At 42.5% G+C, this 26,604-nt stretch overlaps 1 protein-coding gene across 1 annotated transcript in view; it reads right to left on the bottom strand.

Moving 5' to 3' along the window:
• LOC115474884 (golgin subfamily A member 4-like) overlaps positions 1 to 26,604 on the bottom strand; it is a 191,417-nt gene that overhangs the window by 129,747 nt on the left and 35,066 nt on the right. The window contains exon 2 of the mRNA XM_030210613.1: positions 20,905 to 21,003. Within this exon, the coding sequence (XP_030066473.1) occupies positions 20,905 to 21,003 (99 nt within the window). The remainder of the gene's footprint in view (positions 1 to 20,904; positions 21,004 to 26,604) is intronic.

The following is a 26,604-nucleotide window of genomic DNA, read 5'->3' as shown; positions in this document are numbered from 1 at the left end:
CCTGCCGGTTGCCTGCACCCAGGGGCTAAACTCCTGGGGAACGGCGGCCAAGTGTAGGTGAAGCCTGGTTCCAGTCCCGTGTGTTCTAGTCCGGTGCATTCCAGTCCAGTGGGTTCCAGTCTGGTGGGTTCCAGTTCGTGTGTTCCAGCTCGCTTGTCTGCGTCTGCAGTCCTTGCCTTTGCGGGTGTGCTAGCACAGTGTTGGTTGGTGCGTTTTGCCTGCTGCTGCCACTCCTCGTCAGCAGCCCAAGGGCTCACGATTGCTCCAGAGTCCGTGCCTGCGTGTTTTGAACCTGAGAACCTAACAGTTATGGAAGGCTTCGGAGGGGGAGGGGGTCCTCCAATCTTCAAGGATCTTCTTTCTCTGCAAATGACCTTCTCCCAAGTCTACTCAGAGCCTAATTACCATCTGACCAACCCCAAGAGGCACAATCTCTGATCTCATTTTTGCAGCACTTCTGTCTGCAATCAGTTATTTCTGGAAATGGCATTCAGTCAAGAATACTTCCAATTATAAGCAGCATACTCAGCAAATCTGGATCACCACTTCTCAAAATCACCATTCCAAAGCCTATTTCCATCTTTAAAGTAATATTATTCACCTCCCAATCAGAGCCCCTTCAAAAAAAAGAGCAAATATCCTATTTTACCTGCAATGGGATTCAAAATCACAAATGTCATAAATTAATTAATTTTTCAAGAAGGAGAGATAGGGGTTGAATGCTACAACTTAATTATTCCCTTCAAGTTTAAAACAGGATTTTGCATAGGCAAAAAGTGGCAGCAAGCTTTAAACCTTACAGAAGAACGTAGCATCCTTGACAATCCCATCCTTGAAATAATCTATTATGAATGCCTGCACTTTGCCTTGTCACCTTAAGCAGGCCTTCCCTTGACAAAAGTTACATTAGAAAAAGAAGGCCTCTGCATTAACTTGACAAGACTCATCTAAGACAAAAGGTCACATATAGATCCTTTTCTAGTTGAAAATCACTGCTGCACAGGAAAATGCAGTGGAATTTAGGGCAAATTCTCCAAGAGCCTAGGACTGCCTGAGGATGTCAATTCTTCATCTCCAACTGCCGTCAGCTCCTGCAGCTATAAGCTATTTTTTCACTAGAAGGCTACTCAAACATTTTAATGTTTTTATGTTATTTTCTGTTTTCTTTCTGGTGTTGAGGACTTTATGTTCAACTCTATTCTATCAAAATTGTAGTTCTTGTCTTATTTTTGTAATTTTTTTAAATGCATTTTTATATTATGTAAAACCACTGCATTCTGATTAGCTAAAGTGGTTTAGCAAGCTTTTTAAATAAAAAAATAAAATAAAATTAACAGACTAATGCCGATAACAAAGGCATATAACAAAGATACATACCTGTAGCAGGTATTCTACGAGGACAGCAGGCCTTATATTCTCACATGTGGGTGATGAGATCCCGCGTTGGCTGGTCCGGAGCTTGTAACAAGCTTTTAAGAGCTTTGTGGAGCATGAGACACGTTCCACTCTACATGTGTGAGTGAATCCTTCGACACCCTGGAGCTCCCAGCACCATATATCGATGGGGATCGATGCTGATCCTTCTTGGCCTTCATCCAATGCCGGTCACTGAGGCTCCTCGGTGCCGACGAGGAAGACGAATCTTCATGCCGCAGGGTCTGATGCAGGTTGGTTCAAGAGGCCCTGTACAGCAGTCAGAATCGAAGCAGATGGAGACCCAATCGATGCACCACTGCTCCCAGTATCTACAGGTCTAGTAACCATACACACCAATGCTCCCTATGCCAGTGCAAACACCCAACGTCAATGCCAACACCGATGCCGTCAACCTCAATGCCGATGTCAAGGAATCAGACCAGGCTCCAAAAATTCTCTATTGTTGAGCCTCTCTGGCTAACTGGGTCCTTTTCTTCATACGAAGACACAGGATACAGTTAGCAGGGCTATGGTCGGGCTCTCAGACACGGAAGACACCAAGAATGGGTGTCTTTACCAAAGACAACTCCAGGCTCCGCTCATTCTGCCTCGCCTCACCCTACGCTTGGAACAACCTTCCTGAGCCCTTACGCCAAGCCCCCTCCCTGCCCGTCTTCAAGTCTTTGCTTAAAGCCCACCTTTTCAATGCTGCGTTCGGCACCTAACCCTTACCGTTCAGTGAATCCAGACTGCCCCAATTTGATTGCCCCTATCGAACCGACCGTTCACTTGTCTATTAGATTGTAAGCTCTTTGAGCAGGGACTGTCTCTCTTTGTTAAATTGTACAGCGCTGCGTAACCCTAGTAGCGCTCTAGAAATGTTAAGTAGTAGTAGTAGTACAGCGCTTAGTCAGTGGGAACGTTCGTGGACATGGAAGAAAGAACCTCTGCAGCCAAATCAAATGACGTGATGGTGACACAAAAAGAGACAAGGCACCAGAGAAGAAAACCCAGTTAGAACGCGACTGGAGTCAGGGCCTAAAAACAGCCCAGTGACGCAACAAAAAAAAAACAAGGAAACTTGGTGGGAAAAGAAACTAAAAATAATAAAGGAAGGACACAAAGGGGGAACCTGAACATGGGCACTAAAGAACTCAGCTTAGAAAAATGCCTAATGCCATACAAAAGATCTCTTTGGACAGAGCTGTGAAGAGCAGCACGAAAACGCAGCCACCCTTCACTGCAGTAGAAAAAGAACTGTTGTAACAGCGCTCTCGCGGCAGGTGGGAAGGCACTCTCGCATGTGCAGTGGAACATGTCTTGTGTTCCACAAAGCTTTTAAAAGTTTGTTACAAGCTCCGGGCAACGCAGGATCGCATTACCCACATGTGAAAATAAATAGGCCTGCCTGTCCTCGGAGAAGACAGCAACTAGAACACGGGGTTCTTAAATCTGGGTACCCTAGTTCCATTCCTTTATCTACAACACCAGTTGGACTTGACAAGAGCATTTTCATTTTCTGCATTCAAACTCACACCGAAAGAGCTCTTAGGGACTGGTAACCAGAGTTAGCAAACATCTTATTGTATTTATTTGTTACATTTGTATCCCACAATTTCCCACCTATTTGCAGGCTCAATGTGGCTCACATAGTACCGTAGGGCGTTCGCCAATTCCGGTATGAACAAATACAAAGTGATGTTGTGCTAGAATAAGGTTCATGTGTAACAGACATTAGGGAATCGTAGAGAGGAAGAGTTATTATATGGCCATTGCGAGCTTTGGTTTCGTTGTGTTGCAGGGTACAGGCATTTAAGTTGGGTCGGTAGGATATGCCTTTTTGAACAGGTTAGTTTTTAGTGATTTCCGGAAGTTTAGGTGGTCATACATTGTTTTCACGGCTTTTGGTAATACGTTCCATAGGTGTGTGCTTACAGGAAAAACTGGATTCATAAGTTGATTTGTATTTGAGTCCTTTGCAGCTTGGGTAGTGGAGATTTAGGTATGTTCGTCTTGATCCTGTTGCGTTTCTGGTTGGTAGGTCTATGAGGTCTGTCATGTATCCCGGGGCTTCACAGTAGATAATTTTATGAACCAGGGTGCAGATTTTGAAAGCAATTCGTTCTTTGATTGGGAGCCAGTGTAGTTTTTCACGGAGGGGTTTGGCGCTTTCGAATCGCGTTTTTCCAAATATAAGCCTGGCTGCCGTGTTTTGAGCAGTCTGAAGTTTCTTTATAATCTCTTCTTTGCATCCCGCATAAATTCCATTGCAGTAGTCTACATGGTTTAGTACCATTGATTGTATCAAGTTACGAAATGTTTCCCTCGGGAAGAATGGTTTCACGTGTTTGAGTTTCCACATTGAGTGGAACATTTTCTTTCTTGTAGATTTCACTTGGTTCTCTAGTGTGAGGTTACGGTCGATTGTAACGCTGAGAATTTTCAGGCTGTCTGAGATAGGCAGGGTGTAATCTGGGGTGTTTATGTTTCTAGGTTTGTTCGTATTGTATTGGGGTGAGAGGATGAGACTGTGTGTTTTTTCTGTGTTGGGTTTTAGTTGAAATGCATTTGCCCATGCGTTCATGATGTTCAAGCGGAGCTTGTTTACGTTGGTGACATCGTCTGCATAGATGAAAGGGTTAAGGCCTTGGTTGGATAAGGACTTGGCTAGTGGGGTCATCATTAGGTTGAAAAGGATCGGTGATAGTGGTGATCCTTGAGGTACTCCGCAGTCTGCTTTCCACGGTGATGATATATTTGAGCTTGATTTCACTTGATATGTTCTAGTGGTTAGGAAACCCTTGATCCAACGGAGTATGTTTCCGCCAATCCCGAAGTAATCTAGGAGTCTTAGTAGTATTTAATGGTTTACCATGTCAAATGCACTAGACATGTCGAATTGGAGGAGAAGTATGCTATTACCTGTTGCTATTTCCTGCTTGAATTTGGCTAGGAGGGTAATTAGTACAGTTTCAGTGCTATAGAGGGGGCGAAATCCTGATTGTGAATCATGTAATATTGTGAATTTGTTTATATAATCAGTAAGTTGTTTGGTTACCATGCTTTCCATCAGTTTGACTACCAGTGGGATAGATGCTACTGGGCAGTAGTTAGTGATTTTGTTTGGGTTTTTTTCTTGGAGTCATGCTAACAATTAGGCTGAAATGCCATCCACAGGTAGACAGCAATGAACACTACATTCATGTACCCTCAACAGAGAAAATAACGTAATTTATTTTGTAACCATGATTGCTTCTAGTATCCACTTAGTATAGTCAGCATGTACACTCCATTGTCTCTAGACAGGACCTTTGACCTAAAGTTCCAGTATGGCACAGATGACATTTTACATAACCCACCAAAGGTTTTATCATATCTGACAAAAATAATATGTTATCAGTAATGTCTATGCTTCTTCTCCCACATGCTATCTATAAAATATAGACTAGTTCTGCTTTGCTTGTCCTAACACTACAGTCTGCCTTCAACTGTCATCCCAGTCAGACCTCTATACAAGATATGAACTGATTCTGGTGCAGTTGCTTAATGAAAATGCTGTGCATTCACATCTGAAACATCTAGCTTGATTCCGAGGCCTGGTTTCTGCTTCCCGCTTCCCAGGTCTTCTGGGGATGATGAGCAAGCAACACTCACAGCCCTTAGGGAAAGGAATTTCAGTCACTGCTCAGTGGTGATACTCAGGAGCCAAACTCAGTGAATATGTAGAGTTTTTAAGGGAGCCACAGTCTGTGGCCCTTAAGGACTAACAATGCAATGCCTGAGCTAGGGGAAAGAATTTATAAAATAAGGGATCAACTGCCAGAGAGTGGCAAATGAAGGCCCACACAGTTATTGCCAAAAGGAGACCACCTCTGAAGGAGCAAGACACATGAAGGAAAAGAAATAAACTGCTTAGTTAAAAACAAAAAACTGAAATTAGAAAATTAGACTTTATACAGCCCTCATCTGTAACTTGACAATATTCCTCAAGGTAGGGAGGTTAAAAACACAAAATGCCTCTTTAATGATTTTCTGTACACCCCCAGTCAAGAGTTGCTTGCAGTCTCTCAGGCCTCTGAACAATAACGTTGCTCTGATAAGTCCTTCAGTCCCCTTTAATTTTTACCCTTTCCAGTTTACCTGAAAATATGTTTGTGTACTACGTGTTTAACATAACCTTAACTCAATCTCTCTTGCTAAATCTGACTGCTCAAACTACAAGGCACTATTAACTGGGTAGAGCTGTAAGTTTAATTTAATAGTATCAGTCAAGAAATAACAGAGAAGGTCGTAAGTAAAGTAAGGAATGAGTAATCTTACACTGTTTGATATGCATCACTGTGGAAAGCTCTAGCAGCAGATTTCTGACTTTCGGCTGGTATTTACAGTGCGAAGGTGCTAGCTTACTTGTTATGGTAATAATCAACCTTTCTGCTGACAGTTCTTCCAACACTGTACAAATGGAGTAACACATCTGAATATAATATACTCTGTTCATGTGTTTCATGTTTGTGTGATTTATTTAATAAAGCAGTGCTGATCTTATTTTTCACAATCAGTAACACAGAACATTGTGGCAGACAATTTTGGTGAATATTACTCTCACTCCTACTTCTTGTACCCCTGTAATGCACAATACAGTATGCCTGGTACTGTTTTTAAATGACGACCAGCACAGGCAAGTCATTCCTACTATTTTGCTGTTGAGCACATCTGTAATGGATGTTAATGCCATGCAGAAACTTTTTTTCTAGACCCTAATAGCTATATTCTAGTCTTGACAGCTTCCTCCTACTTCCTATGAAATATTTTCAAGGAATGTCTGGACACTGATCTAACAATAATCTTAACGGTACAAGGAAATTTTAAAACTAGAACTGTGCATTATAAGTTCCAGAATTACTGAATTGAATATGTATGAGATAAATTCACATAGTGGTGTGCAGTGACATTTATAGCAGGGGATTCAGTAGATGTGCTAAACATTTGTGCAATGCATACCCTTAACTAAGGTTAATATACTCACTGTTTGTCCTGAACAATGTCACACCTTGGTCTCTTTCTGAGATTCACCTATAATATTTGCCACTTCTCCTTTTGACGCCTGTGTTGATTTGAAGTAACTTAAGTTCTGTATCACCATCACCTTTCCGAAATCTATCCATCAGAGTTATACACACATTGATGAATAGCGTTGTTCCCATTCCTCACAAAAATTAATATTCCCCTAATATATCTCGCAGGAGGTAGAAATGGTAGGGGCACTGGGCTATATGAGACTAAAGAAGTAGCACAGCAGCAGCAGGAAGAGATGGTAGGAGACCACTGACAAACTTGGAGAGGAGAGAAGGGATATGTAGAGGGGCATAATCGAAAGGGGCGCCCAAGTTTTCCTGAGGACGTCCTCGCAAGATGTCCCGGCAAAGGGGCGGGGAAACCCATATTATCGAAACAAGATGGGCATCCATCTTTCGTTTCAATAATACGGTCGGGGACGCCCAAATCACAAAATTTAGGTCGACCTTAGAAATGGTCGTCCCCAATTTTCGGCGATAATGGAAACCGAGGACGCCCATCTCAGAAACGACCAAATGCAAGCCACTTGGTCGTGGGAGGAGCCAGCATTCGTAGTGCACTGGTCCCCCTCACATGCCAGGACACCAATCAGGCACCCTAGGGAGCACTGCAGTGGATTTCAGAAATTGCTCCCAGGTGCATAGCTCCCTTACCTTGGGTGTTGAGCCCCCCAAATCCTCCCCAAAACCCACTCTCCACAACTGTACACCACTACCACAGCCCTAAGGGGTGAAGGGGGGCACCTACATGTGGGTACAGTGGGTTTTGAAGGGCTCACATTTACCACCAGAAGTGTAACAGGTGGGGGGGCACCCACTAAAGCTTCTCCAGGGACCTGCATACTGCTGTCATGGAGCTAGGTATGACATTTGAGGCTGGTAAAAAAATATTCAAAAAGTTTTTTTTTTAGGTTGGGAGGGGGTTGGTGGCCACTGGGGGAGTAAAGGGAGGTCATCCCCGATTCCCTCCGGTGGTCATCTGGTCAGTTTGGGCACCTTTTTGAGGCTTGGTTGTAACAAAAAAAATGGACCAAGTCGCCCAAGTGCTCATCAGGGACACCCTTCTTTTTTCCATTATCGGTCGAGGACGCCCATGTGTTAGGCACGCCCCAGTCCCGCCTTCGCTACGCTTCCAAAACGCCCCCGTGAACTTTGGTCGTCCCCGCAACGGAAAGCAGTTGAGGGCGCCCAAAATTGGCTTTTGATTATGCCGATTTGGGCGACCTTGGGAGAAGGACGCCCATCTCCCGATTTATGTCGAAAGATGGGCGCCCTTCTCTTTCAAAAATAAGCCCGACAGTCTCACAAACTGTGCATGTCTTGGTTTTGCTCCCTAGGCAAACATATATTTGTGTCGTCCACCCCTACTAGGGACCCTATCCCCCATTATCATTTTACCTCTCCAGAAGTAGCAGCAAAAAGTACACAGCCTAGCTGTGGGTATGATTACATTATAGTTTGTGAGTGAGCATGGGGACTACACAAGCACATGCTTAATGGTTAAAGCTGGACTGCTGCCAAGTAACCCAGTTGCAGGAGGGAAATTTTGAGCCAGTCCTGGATTTCTGCAACCCTATCCTGGAACATTATGGGCCCTGAAGTTCTGATTTCAGTGGTGGTATCAGGGACTACAAATAGAGCACTGAATTGGGATATAAGATTTAAAAAAATAGGACTGACCAAAAATCTCCCTCCTGGAGCTGGGTAATTTGGCAGCTCATAAGCAGTGGACTAAGAACCAGGGAAGTTGGGCAAGTCATGATCACTCTCTATTGCCTCTGATATAAACTATAAATTTCAAGGATGGACTGCAATGTGTCCAAGATATAAATTTACAAAGTTTTGCATGTGAAAAAATGTTCACAAATGAAAAAAGCAAAACAAAATATTTTGGCTTTTTTTTATGCTTCAGACAGGCAGAGCAGCATTAGACCAGTGTTCAAAGGAATTTGCCCAATTTAATAGTTAACAGAGTAAAAATTCCATAGCCTGAAAATTTCTCTTCACTGAACTTCAATCTCCCTCCCAGTGAGCCAACTCACTGGCTCTCCTGCACTAGAAGGGGGGGGAATTAGGGAGCTGTAGTGGGCTAAAATATCCACACACTTAGCCATTCTTCTGACTGAGACAGATAATTCACAATTTTTTAGAATCCTGAAAAAAACCCAGACAGTTAGCAATCCTAGCCTCCTGAATCCTGAGCACATCTGACAGGGACCACCCTCCCCCCCTTAAACCTTTAGAGATTCAATGTATCCACTGAAGGCCCTGTGAGACGGAAATGGATTACTCCTTTGCACCAATCATGCTGTCTGCTCTGTTGCTAAGAAAGGAAAGGACCAACTGGATCAAAAGTAAAATAGCATGTTGGGGCATTGCTGAGGGATTCTGAATACCTTAAAGGCTCTGACCGCACACCACTACAGTGACGCACTGTATACAAATCTTTCAGATCTGCAGCAGTCCTGAAAACCTAACTAGCTAGGTATGCACCTACAGCACAGGTTTGGGAAATACTGAGCTATAAAATAGTGTTTGCCACTTTTGATATCACCAAGTTCTCTTCAGTCTTACTATGAAGGGGAAACATCATGCAGACCCAGCCTAGTCTCTTACTTATCAATGCTAGACAACAGATTACAGCCATAGCTATAATTTTTAAGTGAGAATTCCGTAGAAAAGGCACCATAGAGGCAAAGGCAAGAGTTCTCCTAGAGACACTTAACTAAAGAAACAACTTTTCTTTAGAATTTCAAGTGCTGCCTTCCTCACAGAGGAGTAGGAATGTGCCCACTACCAACTTTTTCCAATTCTGTGAAACAGTTTCATTATTGAACTAGAAAAGTCAACTAAAAAGCTGCCTCTGCTGTAATGCATGTCATTGGAAGTTTGTCCTGTGGTACTAGTAATCTGTTGAGCACTTCAAACATACCAACAGTTTATTTCTTCTGTGATGACATCCATCTTACAGTCTACCAGGGATTACCATGCTCAAGGAGTTCTATCCACTACAACCTTCATGACAGTAGAAATACCTACTAGCTGAAGGGCAGGAGCAGCATCCAGAAGACCAGGGACACCAAGTGGCTGAATTTAAGGCTGATGACTGAAAGACACGCTAGACTGCTGCTGCAATGACTGGGCTAGGTGAACTGTAAGAATATAAAATAGAAGAAAAATTCCTGGGCAGTTGCAATGAAGGCTCGTGGTACCACATCCCAGCCCTGCTTCAATTGGGCAGGAAGCCCGAGGAAATGTGCACATGTAAGGGAGTTGTGGTATACAATTGTCCAAAACCTGTGGTTTACAAGGCTAGACAATTGTCCTTTTGAAGTAAACCTGAGGACATAGTATAATAATTGAAAACAAAAATAAACTGTCATTTAATTTTAAAAAATATAAAAATTAGTTACTCACTCTCCACTACATAACCACCCCAACAGCTCGCAACCATTCCCCTACTTCCACTCATCTCTGAAAGCTCAATCTTTTAATGAAAACAGTTTCAACAATCTGAAAACAGTAAAAATATACATTATAAATTTCAAATAAGGCCAATTCAGAAAGTCAAATTTCTGCCTTTTTCCAAAATGGAAAAAAAAAAGGCAACTGATGCAGACCCGGAGGGGAGGAGCTTCAGGAATAAGATAAGGGAACCAGTACATTGTTGAAAAATGGTGAAATCCATGGAGTAGCCGCCCAGTGAACATGAGAGTAGCAAAAATCAATATGAAATTTAAAAGAAAAAAAAAAAAAAAGAGGCAAGTAACAGGCACATGGTTCTCTGAGCTGTAAAAACAGACAGATAAGTCAAAAAGCAAGTAGGAGAACAAGAAAACTGGAAATTAGATAGGCTTTGTGGTCATTGTTTACATTTTTACACTTGCATCAGAAAAAAAAAAAGTGATTTAGAAAACCCACAAAATTAAAACAAACATGTCACTTTTAACTCCAAAAACTATAACAAAGTATAAAATTCTAATGCAAAAAAAATGTCTCTGTACGAAAAGTTCACAAGCAGAGGATCAAAACAGTTTTGTAAAAAATAAAGGGACTTGTATCCACATCCACCATGATCATTAGGTAGACCAGGTGGCTGTCTTGGGCAGCAGCTTCTGAATGAGTGGGAGGGAAAGGATAGCAAACATCAGCTGCAGTATTAAAACTATCAGTCCTGACAACCACCCAAACTCAAAAAAAAAAACATTTTTTTTTTAATCAGTAGCCACAGGGAAGAACAGTTTTCAAATTGTCCATTTATCCATGTAAATTACTTTTGGAAACAGCCCTCGGGGTGTAAGTGTATGTGTATACTACACAAATGCAAACTTTGTTGTGTATATATTTTTAATTATTGATGTCAAATTATGCTTTCTTTTAAGATCATTCTGGACAAGGTTGTGTTGGAGTGATCTTAATTAGTGAAGGGGCGAATTTTGCTGATGTTATAGAGAAAGAAACGACAGGTCTTGGCTGTCTGCTGGATATAGGCAGAGAAGGAGAGGGAGAAGTCGAAGATGACTCCGAAGTTGCGGGCAGATGAGACGGGGAGGAGGAGGGTGTTGTCGACTGAAATAAAGAGTGGAGGGAGAGGAGAAGTGGGTTTGGGTGGAAAGACAATGAGCTCGGTCTTGGCCATGTTCAGTTTCAGGTGGCGGTTGGACATCCAGGCAGCAATGTCGGATAAGCAGGCTGATACTTTGGCCTGGGTTTCCGCAGTGATTTCTGGTGTGGAGAGGTAAAGCTGGGTGTCGTCAGCATAAAGATGATATTGGAAACCATGGGATGAGATCAGCGAACCCAGGGAAGAGGTGCAGATTTAAAAAAAGAAGGGGGGATGGGGTCACGTGACGCTATGAGCGGGAGTGGGCACTAGTTGGATCGCTCCTGCCTTCTCCTCAAACATCTAGGCAAAAAATCGCTGCAAACAAAGATTAACATCCTGCTAACTGAGAGCGAACAATAGCCGAACTCACAGTGAACGGATTGAGTGCAGAAGGTTACGGCAATGGCGACAAAAAACACAAGAAAAGAAAAAGAAAAAACTCGCCTAGTTGGAGACAAAATGGCGGCGCCGGTGAGCCCGGGAACGTCGGAGGTGGGGTCCGCCTGGGCCGCGGAAATTGTGGGAGAAGTTACACAAGCGCTAGAGGTAATATTAGATAAAAAACTGAGTTCCCTGGACAACAAGTTGGAATCCCTTAATAACAGTATAGCCCAAATACAAACGGATATGGCGCAATATCAACAGCGGGCCAGTGAAACGGAAGACCGAGTCACTGTACTAGAAGCAGAGATAAATCAACTGAAGAAAACAATTACCTCATACGACGACAAACTCGAAGACCTAGAAAATAGGTCGAGGAGGAACAACCTCCGAATTGTGGGACTAACTGAAGGGCAAGGAGATCGTGAACTCAGCAAATTTCTTGAAACGTGGTTCACAGCAGAACTGGAGTTACCTGAGATGTTGGGGCCGCTAAGAATCGAGCGTGCACATCGACTAGGGCCGAAGAACGTGGCGGAGGGAAGACCACGTGTAGTCATCTGCAAAATTCTCAATTTCAGTCACAAAAACGCCATACTGCAAGCCCTGCGCAACGGCAAAGAACTATACAGCGGGAACCGCAAAGTTCTTTGCTTTCAAGATTATTCATCGGCGGTGGCGGCGCAAAGAAAAAAGTTTTCATCGATATGCCCAGCGTTGGTGAATAAAAAGATTAAGTTTGCGCTATTATACCCTGCAAAGTTGAGAATCATTCATTCTTCGGGCACAAAGTTGTTTACCACTATGGAAGAAGCAAAACTATTTGTGCAACAGATGGAAGAGAGGCCGGAAACTTGAGAGCTAAGGATTGCACTGCTGAAAAAAAGACATTTTCTAACTGACTTCGCTAAATGCTTGAGAAAAAAGTATAAAGAAGAGACCTATAATTGAAATGAGAATTATAAACAGAGGATGTTGGGGCAGATGATACATAAAAGAGACTATCAATGGACACACTGAACAACGACACAAATTGGATTTAAGGTGGACATAATGCACACTGAAACCATTAGAGGGCCAATTGAAACACAAACAGGATAACAGGAAAGGACGATTTAAGCATGAAAAGTGGCCAAGAATCTTGGATATTAGGAAAGTATGTTATAATAGATATAGTATAAGGATATTAAGATATTACTTTTGTTGTTAGATATTTGATACTGCAGATAATGTAAGCTGCAAGGCCTGAAATCAGTTAAATTAGATTTGAAAGTATTACAATCTAGGTTTGAAAGAATCTGACAACACTAAGATCTCATAAGACTAATACTACTCTTGATTAACAATTGTAGAGACTGGCAAATTTAAAAGTCAAATGAGATGGGGGACTGAATGATAAAGAGGTAATACATACTCACACAATCATAAAAATATGTTATAATAGATATAGTATAATAAGGTTAAGATACTACTGTTGTTGATAACAAGTTGACACTGCAGGTCATATAAGTCGTAGAGCCTGAAATCAGTTACATTAGATTTAAAAGTATAACAAGCTTAGTTTGAAAGAATCTGATAATCATAAGATTATTTATGACTAATAATACTGCTTTTGCTTAATAATTGTAGAGAATGGCAAATCTAAATGTCAAATGTGTTGGGGGACTGAATGTTAAAGAGGTAATACTTACTCACACATACATGTATCATTAATGGAAGAACGAGCAGAAAAGGGACGGATACAAATAATGGGAGGAGGAGCGTTGAAAGTGACCTGCTTCCTACGGGAAGGAGAGGGCTAATGGGGGGGAATGGGGAGAGGGGGGAGGTTAGGGAACAGATAACTACAAGACAATGTAAGGGGGGGAAGGGGAAGAGAGTAACTCAATGTAACCTACAGACGCAAATAAATATGAAAATGAGAACATGGGGTATGAACAGGAGTGGTTGGAGGCTGGGCTGGCTACTCTTGATAGTAAAAGGTAATCAGATGATGGAAAATCGCTATATGAATGATAACTACTTAAGGTAGCATCCTGGAATGTGGGGGGAATACATTCCCCCATCAAGAGATCAAAAATATTGCGCCATCTTAAACATATAAGAGCAGATATTGCAATGCTCCAAGAAACACATTTGTCAGCAGAGGAGCATGCCAAATTAGCCAAATGGTGGGTGGCAGATTGTGTGGCAGCTGCGGCAATGGGTCGAAAAGGGGGAGTAGCCATACTTTTTCGGAAAGGGCTAGCAATCAAGATACATAAAACTATTTCAGACCCAGAGGGTAGATTTGTGCTAAGCATAGTAACCATTAATAAAAAAACTATAATTTTGGGAAATGTCTATGCTCCTAATGTGTTAGATTTAAAATTCTATAAGAAATTGCTTTCCCAAATCACTCAACTGGAAAACTTGCCCCTAGTGATGGGAGGAGATTTCAATATGACTTGGGACCCGAATATGGATAGATCGCATCCGCCTAAGGAGATAAGAAAAATAGATACTAGGGGTCTACCGGATTTATGTGAAATATTAGATTTAATAGATGTCTGGCGCACCTTGCATCCTATGGAGAAAGAATACACACACCAATCTAGAGCACATGGGTCAGCATCAAGAATTGATTACTTGCTGGTATCACGAACTATAATAACAGACATTACTGAGGTACACATAGATCCCTGTGTCATATCGGATCATTCAGTGGTCGGAATGACATGGAAGGGAGGAGAGGATGAAGACTTGCTAAAAAGCTGGACGTTTCCAACATACTTAATTAAAGATGCAAGATTTGGGGAGCTTTTACATGCTAAATGGGCAGAATTTAAGCATTTTAATGAAGGCTCAGTGGATGAGATCAGCACTTACTGGGAAGCAGCGAAAGCGGTGTTGCGGGGGGAAATAATTAGCTATGTCACGCACTATAAACGAATGAGAGACAGAGAAATAATGAGACTAGAACAACTTTTAGGTAAATTACACCGCCAATACGGTATGAACCCTAGTAATGATATCAGACAAGAGATTCTGACCATACAAGCAACTTTAAATGCCAAACTACATGAGAGAGAAGTGAAATCTCAGGCCTACTATCGCTTTCAACTCTACAAGCACGGGAATAAAGGGGGCAAATATTTAGCTCGACTTATAGCATCTAAGGTTAATTCCCGAAATATAACAACTATTAAACAAAAAAATGGGGAAACTCATACACTCTAATAAAGAAATTCGACAAGCTTTTCAAAATTTTTATCAAGAACTTTATAAGAGGGCAGATCAAGACGAGCTACAGGGGGAGTCTTACTTAGAGGGTGTTCACATTCCGAGGCTGCAAAGTAGAGACAGAAAGCGGCTAAATGCTAGGATTAGTGAAGACGAGGTAGGATGGGCAATCAAACAAAGTAAATCAGGCAAGGCATCAGGTCCAGACGGTTTTAAAGCAGAATTTTATAAGATGATGGGGGACTCGATTCTCCCTACCTTGACTGAAATGTTCAATGACTGGATAGAGAAGGGGGCCTTGTCTGATAATATGAATTTAGCTAGGATAGTAGTATTTCCTAAACCAAAACGAGATGAACAGCTGGTTACATCATATAGACCCATTTCCCTAATTAATCAAGAGGCAAAATTATTTGCAAAAATATTGGCCAAAAGATTAGGAGGGATATTGCCTCATCTAATTCATCCAGCACAGGTGGGTTTTGTCCAAGGGCGAACAAGTACAAAAAACTTGCGGAATATTTTGGCGTCATTGGAAGGACTAGGTCACTCCAAAGAACAAGCTGTGATGATCAGCTTCGACGCAGAAAAAGCATTCGACAGAGTGGAATGGCCCTTTCTATACTCGGTGCTACAGAAATATGGATTTAATGGCACCTTTGTGCAGGCAATTAGAGCACTATATCATAACCCAAGGGCACAAGTGCTGGTAAATGGAAATATATCGGGGGAAATTCAGATCACTAGGGGAACTAGACAAGGTTGTCCTTTGTCGCCTCTGTTATTTGCACTTCAATTAGACCCATTAATTAGAGACATACATGATTGTGCAGCGATAACAGGGGTACATATTAAAAATCAGGAATTTAAGATAGCTGCATTTGCGGATGACTTGTTAATGATTATTACGAAGCCAAAAGATACTCTAGAGAATCTTTTACAAATTTTCAGAGAATATGGAGATTATTCGGGTTTCAAACTGAATATAGACAAGTCAGAAGCGCTTCAAATTAATGTGGACATACACGAGTTATGGGGGGGAGATTTCCCTTTGAAGCAGGCACATAAATCTTTTGTATATTTGGGTATACAGTTGCCGGCCAGACCAAAAGAGCTATATCATTTAAATGTTGAAAAATTACTGGAACAGACAGCACAGCAGTTGGCATCATGGGGCACGCTAACACTCTCGCTCATAGGGAGGATCAACCTTCTTAAAATGGTGATCTTACCGAGATGGTTATATATGTTGCAGATCTTACCAATAGCCCTGTTGCAGAAAGATATAAAGCGCTTATACCGAATGCTGCTCAGATTCTGTTGGGCTAAGAAAAAAGCTAAAATACAACAAAAATACATGTTGGGAGGATGGAGACAGGGGGGTTTGGGAATTCCCAATCTTAAATATTATAATATGGCATGTTTATTGCGACTGGTGAGAGATAGATTATTTCATGCTTCCGACTATACACCTATAGAGATGGAAGATGCATTATTTAACCCATATCACTTTACTACCCTAATGCATTTGCGGAGCGGGGAAACTCCTCCTAGAATTAGGCACAATATTTTACTTAAACCCATGAGAGAGGTATGGAAATTTATAGGCAAACTATTAGGCGGAGACTCGAGAATAACGGAGTTAATAAGTATTAGAGGGAATCCGGCCTTCCAACCAGGAATGGAGAACAAAATCTTTGATGACTGGGGAAAGATAAGTGTGGAAACCCTGGCAGACGTACTAGGAGAGAATGGGGATATTAAGCCACTGCCGCAGCTGCTTCATCAAGAGGAACCTGGATGGCAAGATACTTATGCGCACTATCAGCTTAAACATTACATACAAAATTTAAATAAAGAAGCACTTATAATTAGGTTAGGTAATAAAATTATTACCTTCTTTGAGGAAATTACAGAAAATGCCCCTTCTATATCGCAATTATATCAGAGACTATGGAGCCTAACTCCTGCGAAGGAGATGACTTTGTTGAAACAGAAATGAGAAAAAGATATGGGAAGGAACTTGCAATCCTGGGATATAATGGCACAAATCAAAAGTATTCCATGCCTGATAGGGGGAAATGATTATAGGGAATGTGCATTTAGAATGATACACAGGGCATACTTTACACAGGTTCAATTGTATAAAGCAGGGGGTATAGAAACAGCTCTTTGTGTAAAATGTCATAATGCCGAGAACTCCATTTATCATGCGATGTGGAAATGTGTATTAATACAACGATATTGGAGACAAATAACTAACTATCTTACAGGCATGTTATGTAGTAGAGTAGATATGAATCCATTACATCTCATATTGGATATGAAGGAGGTACAATCGAGTTTAAATGCAGATAAAGTATTGCTAAAGCGCAAATTATGTTTGATAGCAAGGAAATGTATTATGCAGCACTGGACTACACACAACCCGCCAAATTTCTGGCATTGGCGTAATCAGGTACATCAATTGTTGGTTTGGGAAGCAAAAGAGGCTAAAGGAAATGATAAAAGAAAAACGAGATTTCTTAAAATCTGGGGATGCTACTTGGAAAAAATGACGCAGAAAGGGCGAAGTCTGATTATTAATACCTTATGAGTGGACTTTATGCGATACTGGAAAGTATGGGGAATTTTATAGGTTACAGGGGGAACCATGAAGAATAAGAGGGCAGGGAGGGTGGGAAGGGGGAAAGGGAAATAGTAGGTATAAGGATGGAAGAATGCAACATTATACTATGGTGGGAACTAATAATGGATTTGTTGTACTAATATCGGATAATGAAGGTGGCACAATATTTGGTTATGTTAGATGTTGACAATAATGCAATGTTCTGTTGAATTCATGGATAATACAAATTAATGAAACACACAGAGAAAGAAAAAGAAACACACTATCCTTGTGTAAGATAATTATTGTTTTATTATGCTGTTACAAGATAATGGAGGAACAAAAAAAAATACTTGTATTAGTTCTATAATGTCTATAAGATGTGGATATGTTGATTTCTTTCATAATAAAAAACAGTTGAAACATAAAAAAAGAAGGGGTCCAAGGACAGATCCCTGAGGAACTCCAACAGAGAGCGGGATGGGGGTGGAGGAAGAGCCTTGAGAATGTACACTGAAGGTACGGTGGGAGAGATAAGCGGAGAACCAGGAGAGGACAGAGCCCTGGAACCCAAATGAGGATAGTGCAGCAAGAAGTAAATTATGACTGACAGTGTCAAAAGCGGCGGATAGGTCGAGGAGGATGAGGATGGAGTAGTGACCTTTGGATTTGGCAAGGAACAGGTCATTACAGACTTTAGTGAGTGCCGTTTCTGTCGAGTGTAGAGGGCGAAAACCGGATTGAAGCGGATCGAGGATGGCATGAGAGGAGAGAAAATCAAGGCAGCAGCTGTGAACGGCGCGTTCAAGTATCTTGGAGAGGAAGGGTAGGAGGGAGATGGGGTGGTAGTTGGAAGGACAAGTAGGGTCTAGTGATGGTTTTTTGAGAAGTGGTGTGACTACAGCATGCTTGAAGGTGTCAGGGACAGTTGCAGTGGAGAGAGAGAGGTTGAGGATATGACAGATGGGGGGGGGGGGTGACAGTAGGAGAGATGGTGTTTAGTAAGTTGGTGGGGATGGGATCAGAGGAACAGGTGGTGCATATCGAGGAGGAAACAAGGTGGGCGGTTTCCTCCTCGGTGATATCAGGAAAAGAGGAGAAGGAGGCCTGGGTTGGTTGGTTGAGGGAGTGGGTTAAAGGGTGAAGAGGAGGAGGTGGCTTGGTAGTGAATTTGAGGTTGATCTTCTGCACCTTGTCAAGGAAGTAGTCAGCTAGTGATTGAGGAGAGAGTGAGGGGGGGTGGGAGCAGAGGGCACTTTGAGGAGGGAGTTAAGGGTGGTGAAGAGACGACGAGGGTTGGAGCCGAGAGAATTAGTCAATTGGGTGTAATAGTCCTGTTTGGCAAGGAATAGGGAGGACTGAAAGGAGGATAGCATGAATTTGTAATGAATGAAGTCGCTATGGGTGCGAGATTTCCTCCAGAGGCGTTCGGCAGATCGGGCGCAGGAGCGAAGGAATCGGATGCAAGGGGTCAGCCAGGGCTGGGAATTAGTACGCCTTGTGGGACGGGAGATGGATGGTGCAAGTGTGTCCAGAGCAGTGGAGAGAGTGGCATTGTAAGCAGAGACAGCCTTGTCGACAGACTCGGAGGACATGATGGAAGGGAGGAGATTAGAGATACAAGAGGATAAGGAGGGAGGGTCGACAGCCTGGAGATTCCTGAAAGTAGTGGTTAGTGTTGGGCGGGACTGAGGGGGAGGCTGATGAAGTGTGAAGGTGATCAGGTGATGATCTGAGAGGGGAAGAGCATTTTAGTAAGATTTTCAATTCTAACAATAAGTAAATGGTCTAAGTAGCACACAACTTTGGCAAAAACACAACAGGTGAGGTATAGATTTCTGTGTATATGTTACATTCCCCTAACTAGGAGTCAGGCATGCAAAGAACACAAATCTCAGTATTCAAAATGGTAAACTCCAACCACTATGCTCATGCCTAACCACTTTAGTTTTTGTAGTTCTCTGGTTTCAGCTCAACCCCAACTTTAAATCTGCTTATGGAGAAAATCCTCTTAAAAAAAAAAAAAAGGGACCCAACCAAATTTAGCAAAGATATTTTTATATCAGAAATATGCAGTTTTGCCATAATGGCACCAATAAATGCCACTGAATTATTTAAATAAACTGGTGTGAATGTGCACTTCATATCTAAGCTAATGCCACCTGGTTGGGTTCAATTATATCAATTTGATGCTCTAAGTTAACCTATATATTTGATACTTGGATATCAAAGTGACCAAAATTCTTGAATAAAGATATAACCTTTTGACTAAACAGGGGTAAGTATTAAAGCTGCAGCTTTAGCTCGGCCTCATAGGTCAGGAAAAGATCAAGTAGAGAAGAAGCATGAGGATCTCTGGTGTGGCTCAGCTGACAAACTGTCTCTTGCAAAGTGCTGTTGCATTGCTCCTGATGAGCTGCACACCCTCAGCTCCCACACACTTGAGACTGCCAAAGGCACAGAACAGGATTTTCCAGAAAGTCCTGACACAACAAAGCTCCATCAATGCTTGCTACTAACAAGGACCAGGGCCGCCGAGAGTGGGGGGGCAGGGGGGACAAAATTCCCCCGGTCCAGGCCTCCAAAGGGGGCCTGGTGCCGCAGTCCCACCTGCCCTCCGTTGTCGACTGTCTGCCACCGGGCCAGGCCCCCTGCATTGAAATAACAGCGCCTCTTATCTCCGTGTGAAAGCGCTGCAGGCAGCAGAGCAGCAGATCGCCTCTCTTCGGGCCTCCTTCCCTCCCTGTGTCCCGCCCTCATCTGATGTAACTTCCATGAAGGCGGGACACAGGGAGGGAAGGACGCCCGAAGGGAAGCGATCTGCTGCTCTGCTGACTACAGCGCTTTCACACGGAGGTGAGAGGCACTGTGATTTCAATGCAGGGGGCCCGGCCCGGTGGCGGACAGAGAGGAGCGGGTGGAGGGGGAGCAGTAGGGGAGGGGCCCTGGGAGCGGCCTTGTCCCGGGCTCGGCCCAGTCTCTCGGCGGCCCTGACAAGGACTAGGACATTCATTGTACTTAAAAGTAAAACACAAGGCTAGGGGGGAGGGAGCAACTGGGTACTGCCTACTGCCTACCTTCCACTATGTGCCTGTCCCAGGGAAGGCATTCTTTCACTATTTGTGCTAGTGATCAGATGTACCTCACATACACAATACATAGCCTCTTTCTTCATGCACCAAGAGGGCACACAGTACACATATTACAGGAGGATAACAGACTCAGGGCCCTGTTTTCTAAGCTGCGCTGTAGGCCCGCTAATATTTTTAGCATGTGCTAAAAATTAGCGTGCGCTAAAGTAAGAGGCACTCATATATTCCTATGGGTGTCTCTAGCAGCAAGCGCTAAAAATGCTAGCGCACCTTAGTAAACAGGGCCCTCACTGTCTTGCTCTCAAGATAGTGGAGGTGGGGCGCTTAAGAATTAAAATTTTAAGTATGCTACAAGATTATTCATTTGAAGAAAACCCAGAAGTGCACATAAATGTATGTGAGCAAAGCTTCACAGTTTAGAAAACAATCATAATATACAATCATATATTACTGTACAAAGACATTATTTAAAAAAAGAACAAAAACAAAGCGTCCTAGACTGACCTCTCTGTCTGGTGTTAAAGTGCCTTCATCCTGCTGATCTGTAAGTGAGGAAGTACGACTCCTGTTCCCTGCAACTGGTGGAGATGGTCTAGGACAGCTCTGTAAAAAGAGGAAGGACCCATCAAACAGGAGCGTTAGGGAAGTAAGAAATGTGCAAGAATTACTGTCATTGCACAAAAAGGGTCTTTATATGCAAGGTGCAGCCAACTACAATCTTGACTACAGAGACAGGGAGATGCCACAAAGGACTGAAGCCAATTTTTTCCTATTTTTACAGTCAAACCCACTTAATATCATATACAAGGGGCTTTTCAAATCTGTGACATTAAGGAGAAATTATGCCTTACCTGATCATTTTCTTTTCTTAAATCAGTGATACCACTCTGAATCAATGGGTTGTTATCCCCTTCTACCAGCAGATGGAGGTGGAGAAAACTGAATTCTACCAGTGACATTACTGTATAAAAAGCTGTGGTGCTCCCTGGAACAATCCAGTGTGGATTTACCTAAGTAACGGAAAGTCCCTTTGCACAATGCACAAGCCCCATCAACCAGTGCAATAGCAATGATAAGCAAGTGAGCAAAACGGTTCCAAAGGTCTGGATATTCTCCTTCAATGAATATGCATGAGAGATTTGCATGCACTGCCTCCTTAGTGTGCAGATCTCTTTCATGTATATTCATTGTGGATATCCTGAAAACCTGGCCTGCCTGTGGACCTCAAGGACTGGAATTGAATAGCCCTGGTGTACAGGCTAGTTTACAAGTGCGGGAGGATTGTGCTGCGCGCATGCTCGGCACAATTCGCCTGCCCTTCTACCCCATGATCAGAGATAATTGCGCTGCTTAAATTTGCATGCATTATCTCTGATCATCTGTGCGGTAAAGCCCCGTGCTGTTCCAGCCCTATTTTTAGAGCGCTGTTTGGAACAGCGCGGGGCTTTGTTCATCTGCCTGTCAGAGACTGTGCAGTAATGAAGACAAGGCAGCTAAGTAGAGGCATTGGCAAGCGTTTATTGGATGGATTGCGTTCTTTGAGACAAGGAACAAAACCACAGGCTGCGGTGGAGCAATGGTGTGAAACCATGAAGGGGGTGGAGGGGCTGGGTCTTTGAAGGTAGCTCACGTGCAACTTTCTTCAAATCAATCACCTTACTTTCTAATTCTTCCTACTTTCTTACTCATCTATATGTTACAACTTTGCCTTACCCTTCACTACCAATTATAATGTTCTAGTACATATTGTGTTGTCATTGCAAGTAGTATACCATGCCATACTTTGTATTGTTGTTCGAATATTTTTACTGCTCTAATTGCCTCCTGCTTGTGTTTGATCTATTCTTACTGTATACCGCCTTGAGTGAATTCCTTCAAAAAGGTGGTAAATAAATCCTAATAAATAAATAAAGAGAGGAGCTGAAGAGGAGGGGAAAGGCTTATGGGAGGCTAAGTTGGAGATAAGAGAATAAAAAGCTGGAAAGAGACTGAGAGCATTCCAATAAGAAAAATTAATTGTCCACACAACAGTGGTTAAAAAAAGTTTTAAGTTTTTAATGACTGGAAAAATATCAGATTTAGTAAACATACACTGCTTCAGTAGCTTTCAAGCTTGCAAGCAATATGTATGAAAAAATGTGTCTTTTTTATAACTTTATGTTTTGCTAGTACAAGATGAAATGCATTTTTATTTCTTCTGTTACACTGCTCATAGAAACTACTACTAATAATCATTTATACAGCGCTACTAGATGTATGCAGCGCTGTACACATTATATGCAGATACTTTCTCTGTCCCTAGAGGGCTCACAATCTAAGTCTTTGTACCTGGGGCAATGGAGGGTTAAGTGACTTGGCCAAGGTCACAAGGAGCTGCAATGGGAATCGAACCTAGGTAGCCAGGATCAAAGTCCGCTGCACTAACCATTAGGCTACTCCTTGACTTCTTGGGATTAACAATTTTGATCTTTTATTCTATAACTGGTGAGAGTTTGTCTTTATTCTGTGTGTGAGAGATGAGAGATTCTGCTATGTGTGTAGAAATTAGATTTGTTTAGCTGTTCCAGTAGGTGGTGTACTGGTGTTCTCTATCTGCAGTGCTGCCTTTTTAAAAGTACAGTTCTTGTTGTTTGTGCCCTGAGAGTCGGTGCTGTTATGATATGGAAAGTTTACTACAGTCATAAATTCTGAGTAACTTATTTGCAAGGTTTTGTGTTACTTCACAAAGTATTTAGCAGTGGAGGGACTGTGTGTTGCTCTTGCTGAGGTGATGCCAGGATTTGAATAATTATTTTGCAAGCTCTAAGGGGAAATATCCAAGGTCTCCTCTGTACAGACTCCAGAACAGGTAATAAAAATTTTTTAAACAAATCTTTGTATGTAGACAGTAAATTCAATATGAATTTTGTTTATTATTCAACCCATGTGTTCAGAAAAATCCGCGATCAAGCGGAGAACTCGAACGCCCCACGGGAAAACACAAGTACAGGTAAAAGTGGGATGTTTTGACCACGGAAATACAAATCCTGGAGACAAATATCTTAAAAAGCTTCTTTATTGATGAAAAGACTCGACACAACTGCTGGGTTTCGGCCTACCGGCCTGCATCAGGAGTCTGCCCCAATGGCGTGACGTATATGAATCTTAAATGCCAGAAACGCAATTTGGTCCTTGTCCCGAACCAAGCGTAATGTAATTGGCTGTATACAGAAATGGTCTTGAAAAAGACTGTGCGTGGTGAACTTGCTCGTAGTGGGTCGCTAGAAGCGTAGCATAAAACGTAACAGAATATAACCATATATGTGTAATGGAAGAAAACAGGAAAATCCTTATATGAACAATAAGTTAAAATAAGAGAAATCACATGATTTAGAAGAAATGAAACTTGTATCAGTATATAAGTACAGAATGAGAAAGTTTTGCTGAGCAGATTTTGCTATTCAGTCTGAGCGTCTAGCTTTTCTGGGTGACAAACTGCTCCAGAGAGAACAATAATTTTGTATTAGCTTTGAGAAATACCAATAAAGATTTTTACTTGGTCGCACCACATCTAAGTCTGAATTGGCTCTCTTATTCCAGCCAAGGAGATTTATCTCAGAGGGCTGAAGTGTCTTCCCTTCCTACAGGGCAAGGGATTGGGGAGATTACAGCATCTGCCCAAGCAGAAGAAAGTCCCTTTTTGTAATGCATCCAGCCCCATCAACCAATGCAGCAACAATTATAAGAAAGTGAGCAAAAGAACACAGAATGGCACACGCTACCTGCATATGCCAGGGAATAGCCAAATCATGGGAACCCCATATGGCTGCAAATTAGAATCAGATCTTTTTCTTCAATTACTTCTAATAGGAAAAGACAAAGCATACCCGGAACCATGGGCCAAGGTCCTTCAAGGGCAGGATTTCAGAACAGTGATGCTGACTAAAGAAAAGAAAATCATGAGGTAAGAAAATTTTTCCTCTTAGCATCAACTTACACTGTTCTGAACCAGTGGGATATACAGAAGCAGACCTAATTGGGAGGGGGGGAGAAGAAAAGGCCTCCCCCTCCGAATGAGAGCTCTGCCAAAGTCCAAACAGACCCTGGACAAATTATCCAACCAGTACTGCTTAGCAAAAGGAATGAAGCGAAGACCACATCACCGCCATGCAAATCTCCTCAGGTGAAATAGTACGGGGGCCTCCGCCCAGGATGTCACCTAAGCCATGGTTGAATGGGAATTCAGTCCTTGAGGCACCGGAAGACCCATACAACCTAATACAATCAATGGTATTAAGCCATTTAGATTACCGCAACGGAATCTATGCAGGTTGTAAAGAACAACTAATTAAGAAACTTCAGACCGCCCAGAATACAGCAGCGAGACTGATCTTCGGAAAATCAAAATTTGAAAGTGCCAAACCCCTTTGTGAAAAATTGCATTGGCTTCCAATCAAAGAACGCATTGCCTTCAAGGTTTGCACTCTGGTCCACAGGATTATTTATGGCATAGTTCCTAGATACATAGTTCCTAATAAATCTGCCACCCAGAAACAGTACCAGTCTATCCTGAACTTACTTAAATTTACATTATCCAGACTGCAATGGTCTTAGATACAAATCAACTTATGCATCCAGCTTCTCTTACATAAGTACACAACTGTGGAAAGCACTGCCTAAAACCGTGAAATCAATTCATAACCATCTTAACTTCAGGAAGTCACTGAAAACCACCTTGTTTAAGAAGGCCTACCCCTCAAACCCAACTTAATTTTCTACTTCCTGTGATAACAGCAAAACTATGGACCGTATTGGACTTTTTATCATATTTTTGTTGCCTTATACTCATGTTATTTATAGGTTTACTACTATTTTGTGTATTTGTATTTTACCGAACCGGAGCCTGCCTCTACGGTATTATGTAAGCCACATTGAGCCTGCAACTAAATGGGAAAATGTGGGGTATAAATGTGTTAAATAAATATTAACATAGGCGGACTCAACAGCCACCTTAATCCACCTCGCAATAGACACCTTAGAAACCACCCGTCCCTTCTGAGGACTATGAAAGAGTACAAAGAGAAGATCAGTAAGATAAAAACTTATTTGCGTCCTTCAGGTACCGGAGACGCACCCTCTGTCCCTTCTGAGGACTATGAAAGAGTACAAAGAGAAGATCAGTAAGATAAAAACTTATTTGCGTCCTTCAGGTACCGGAGACGCACCCTCTGTCCCTTCTGAGGACTATGAAAGAGTACAAAGAGAAGATCAGTAAGATAAAAACTTATTTGCGTCCTTCAGGTACCGGAGACGCACCCTCTGTCCCTTCTGAGGACTATGAAAGAGTACAAAGAGATGATCAGTAAGATGAAAACTTATTCGTGTCCTTCAGGTACCGGAGAAGTACCCTCTGCATACCAGTATGTGGAGCCTCTGGTCCATAGGAGAAGATCCCTCCACCATGAATGAGGGGAAACATCTTCTGGTTCACATGGAATGGACTTTCAGCAGAAAGGGAGGAACCATATGCAAGACCACTGAATCTTCCACAAAAGACAGATACGGTTCCCGGCAAGATAGAGCCTGAATTTGAGACCCTCAGAGAAGAGATGATCACTACCAGAAACAGTCTTAAGTATTAGGTCCTTGATGGAAGCCAAGCCCCCCAACAATGCCTGGAGAACCAAATCAAGATCCCATGAAGGAAAGAAAGGATGAAGCGGAGGCCATAAGTGCCCCACTCCCTTCAAGAAATCGAGCCACCTGCTTGTGCAAAGCTAGAGAAGTGCACTTCACCTTTCCCCGAAAGCTGGAAAGTGCAACCACCCAGGGAGATCAAGGCATGTCCCTGCTGTGGGCCCTACTGCAGGAACCTCAGAATGTCAAACCTGAGCCCTCCAGGTGGATAGGGCCCATTCCCTGCACAAGGATTCAAAAACCCACCAGACCCTGACATAAGTCACAGTCATGGAGGTATTCCTGGACCGAGCAAGTAGAAATCACTGTGAAGGAAAACCCGTGCTTCTCAAAGCACTGCCATTCAATGGCCAAAAGCCAAAAGAAATTCCAGATCCTCCATGTCTACCAGCCCCAGCCGAAGGAGCCCCAAACCCCTGGGCAGAGGACGAGGGTCGCCTACCAGCAAGCAACAGAGATCCACATACCAAGGTCTGCGGGGCTAATCCAGCGCCACCAGCAAAACCAAATAAGGATTACTCGCAATCC

This window comes from Microcaecilia unicolor, chromosome 1 (assembly GCF_901765095.1).
Source record: "Microcaecilia unicolor chromosome 1, aMicUni1.1, whole genome shotgun sequence".
Classification (NCBI taxonomy): domain Eukaryota; kingdom Metazoa; phylum Chordata; class Amphibia; order Gymnophiona; family Siphonopidae; genus Microcaecilia; species Microcaecilia unicolor.
This window is presented reverse-complemented; position numbering and strand designations above follow the sequence as displayed.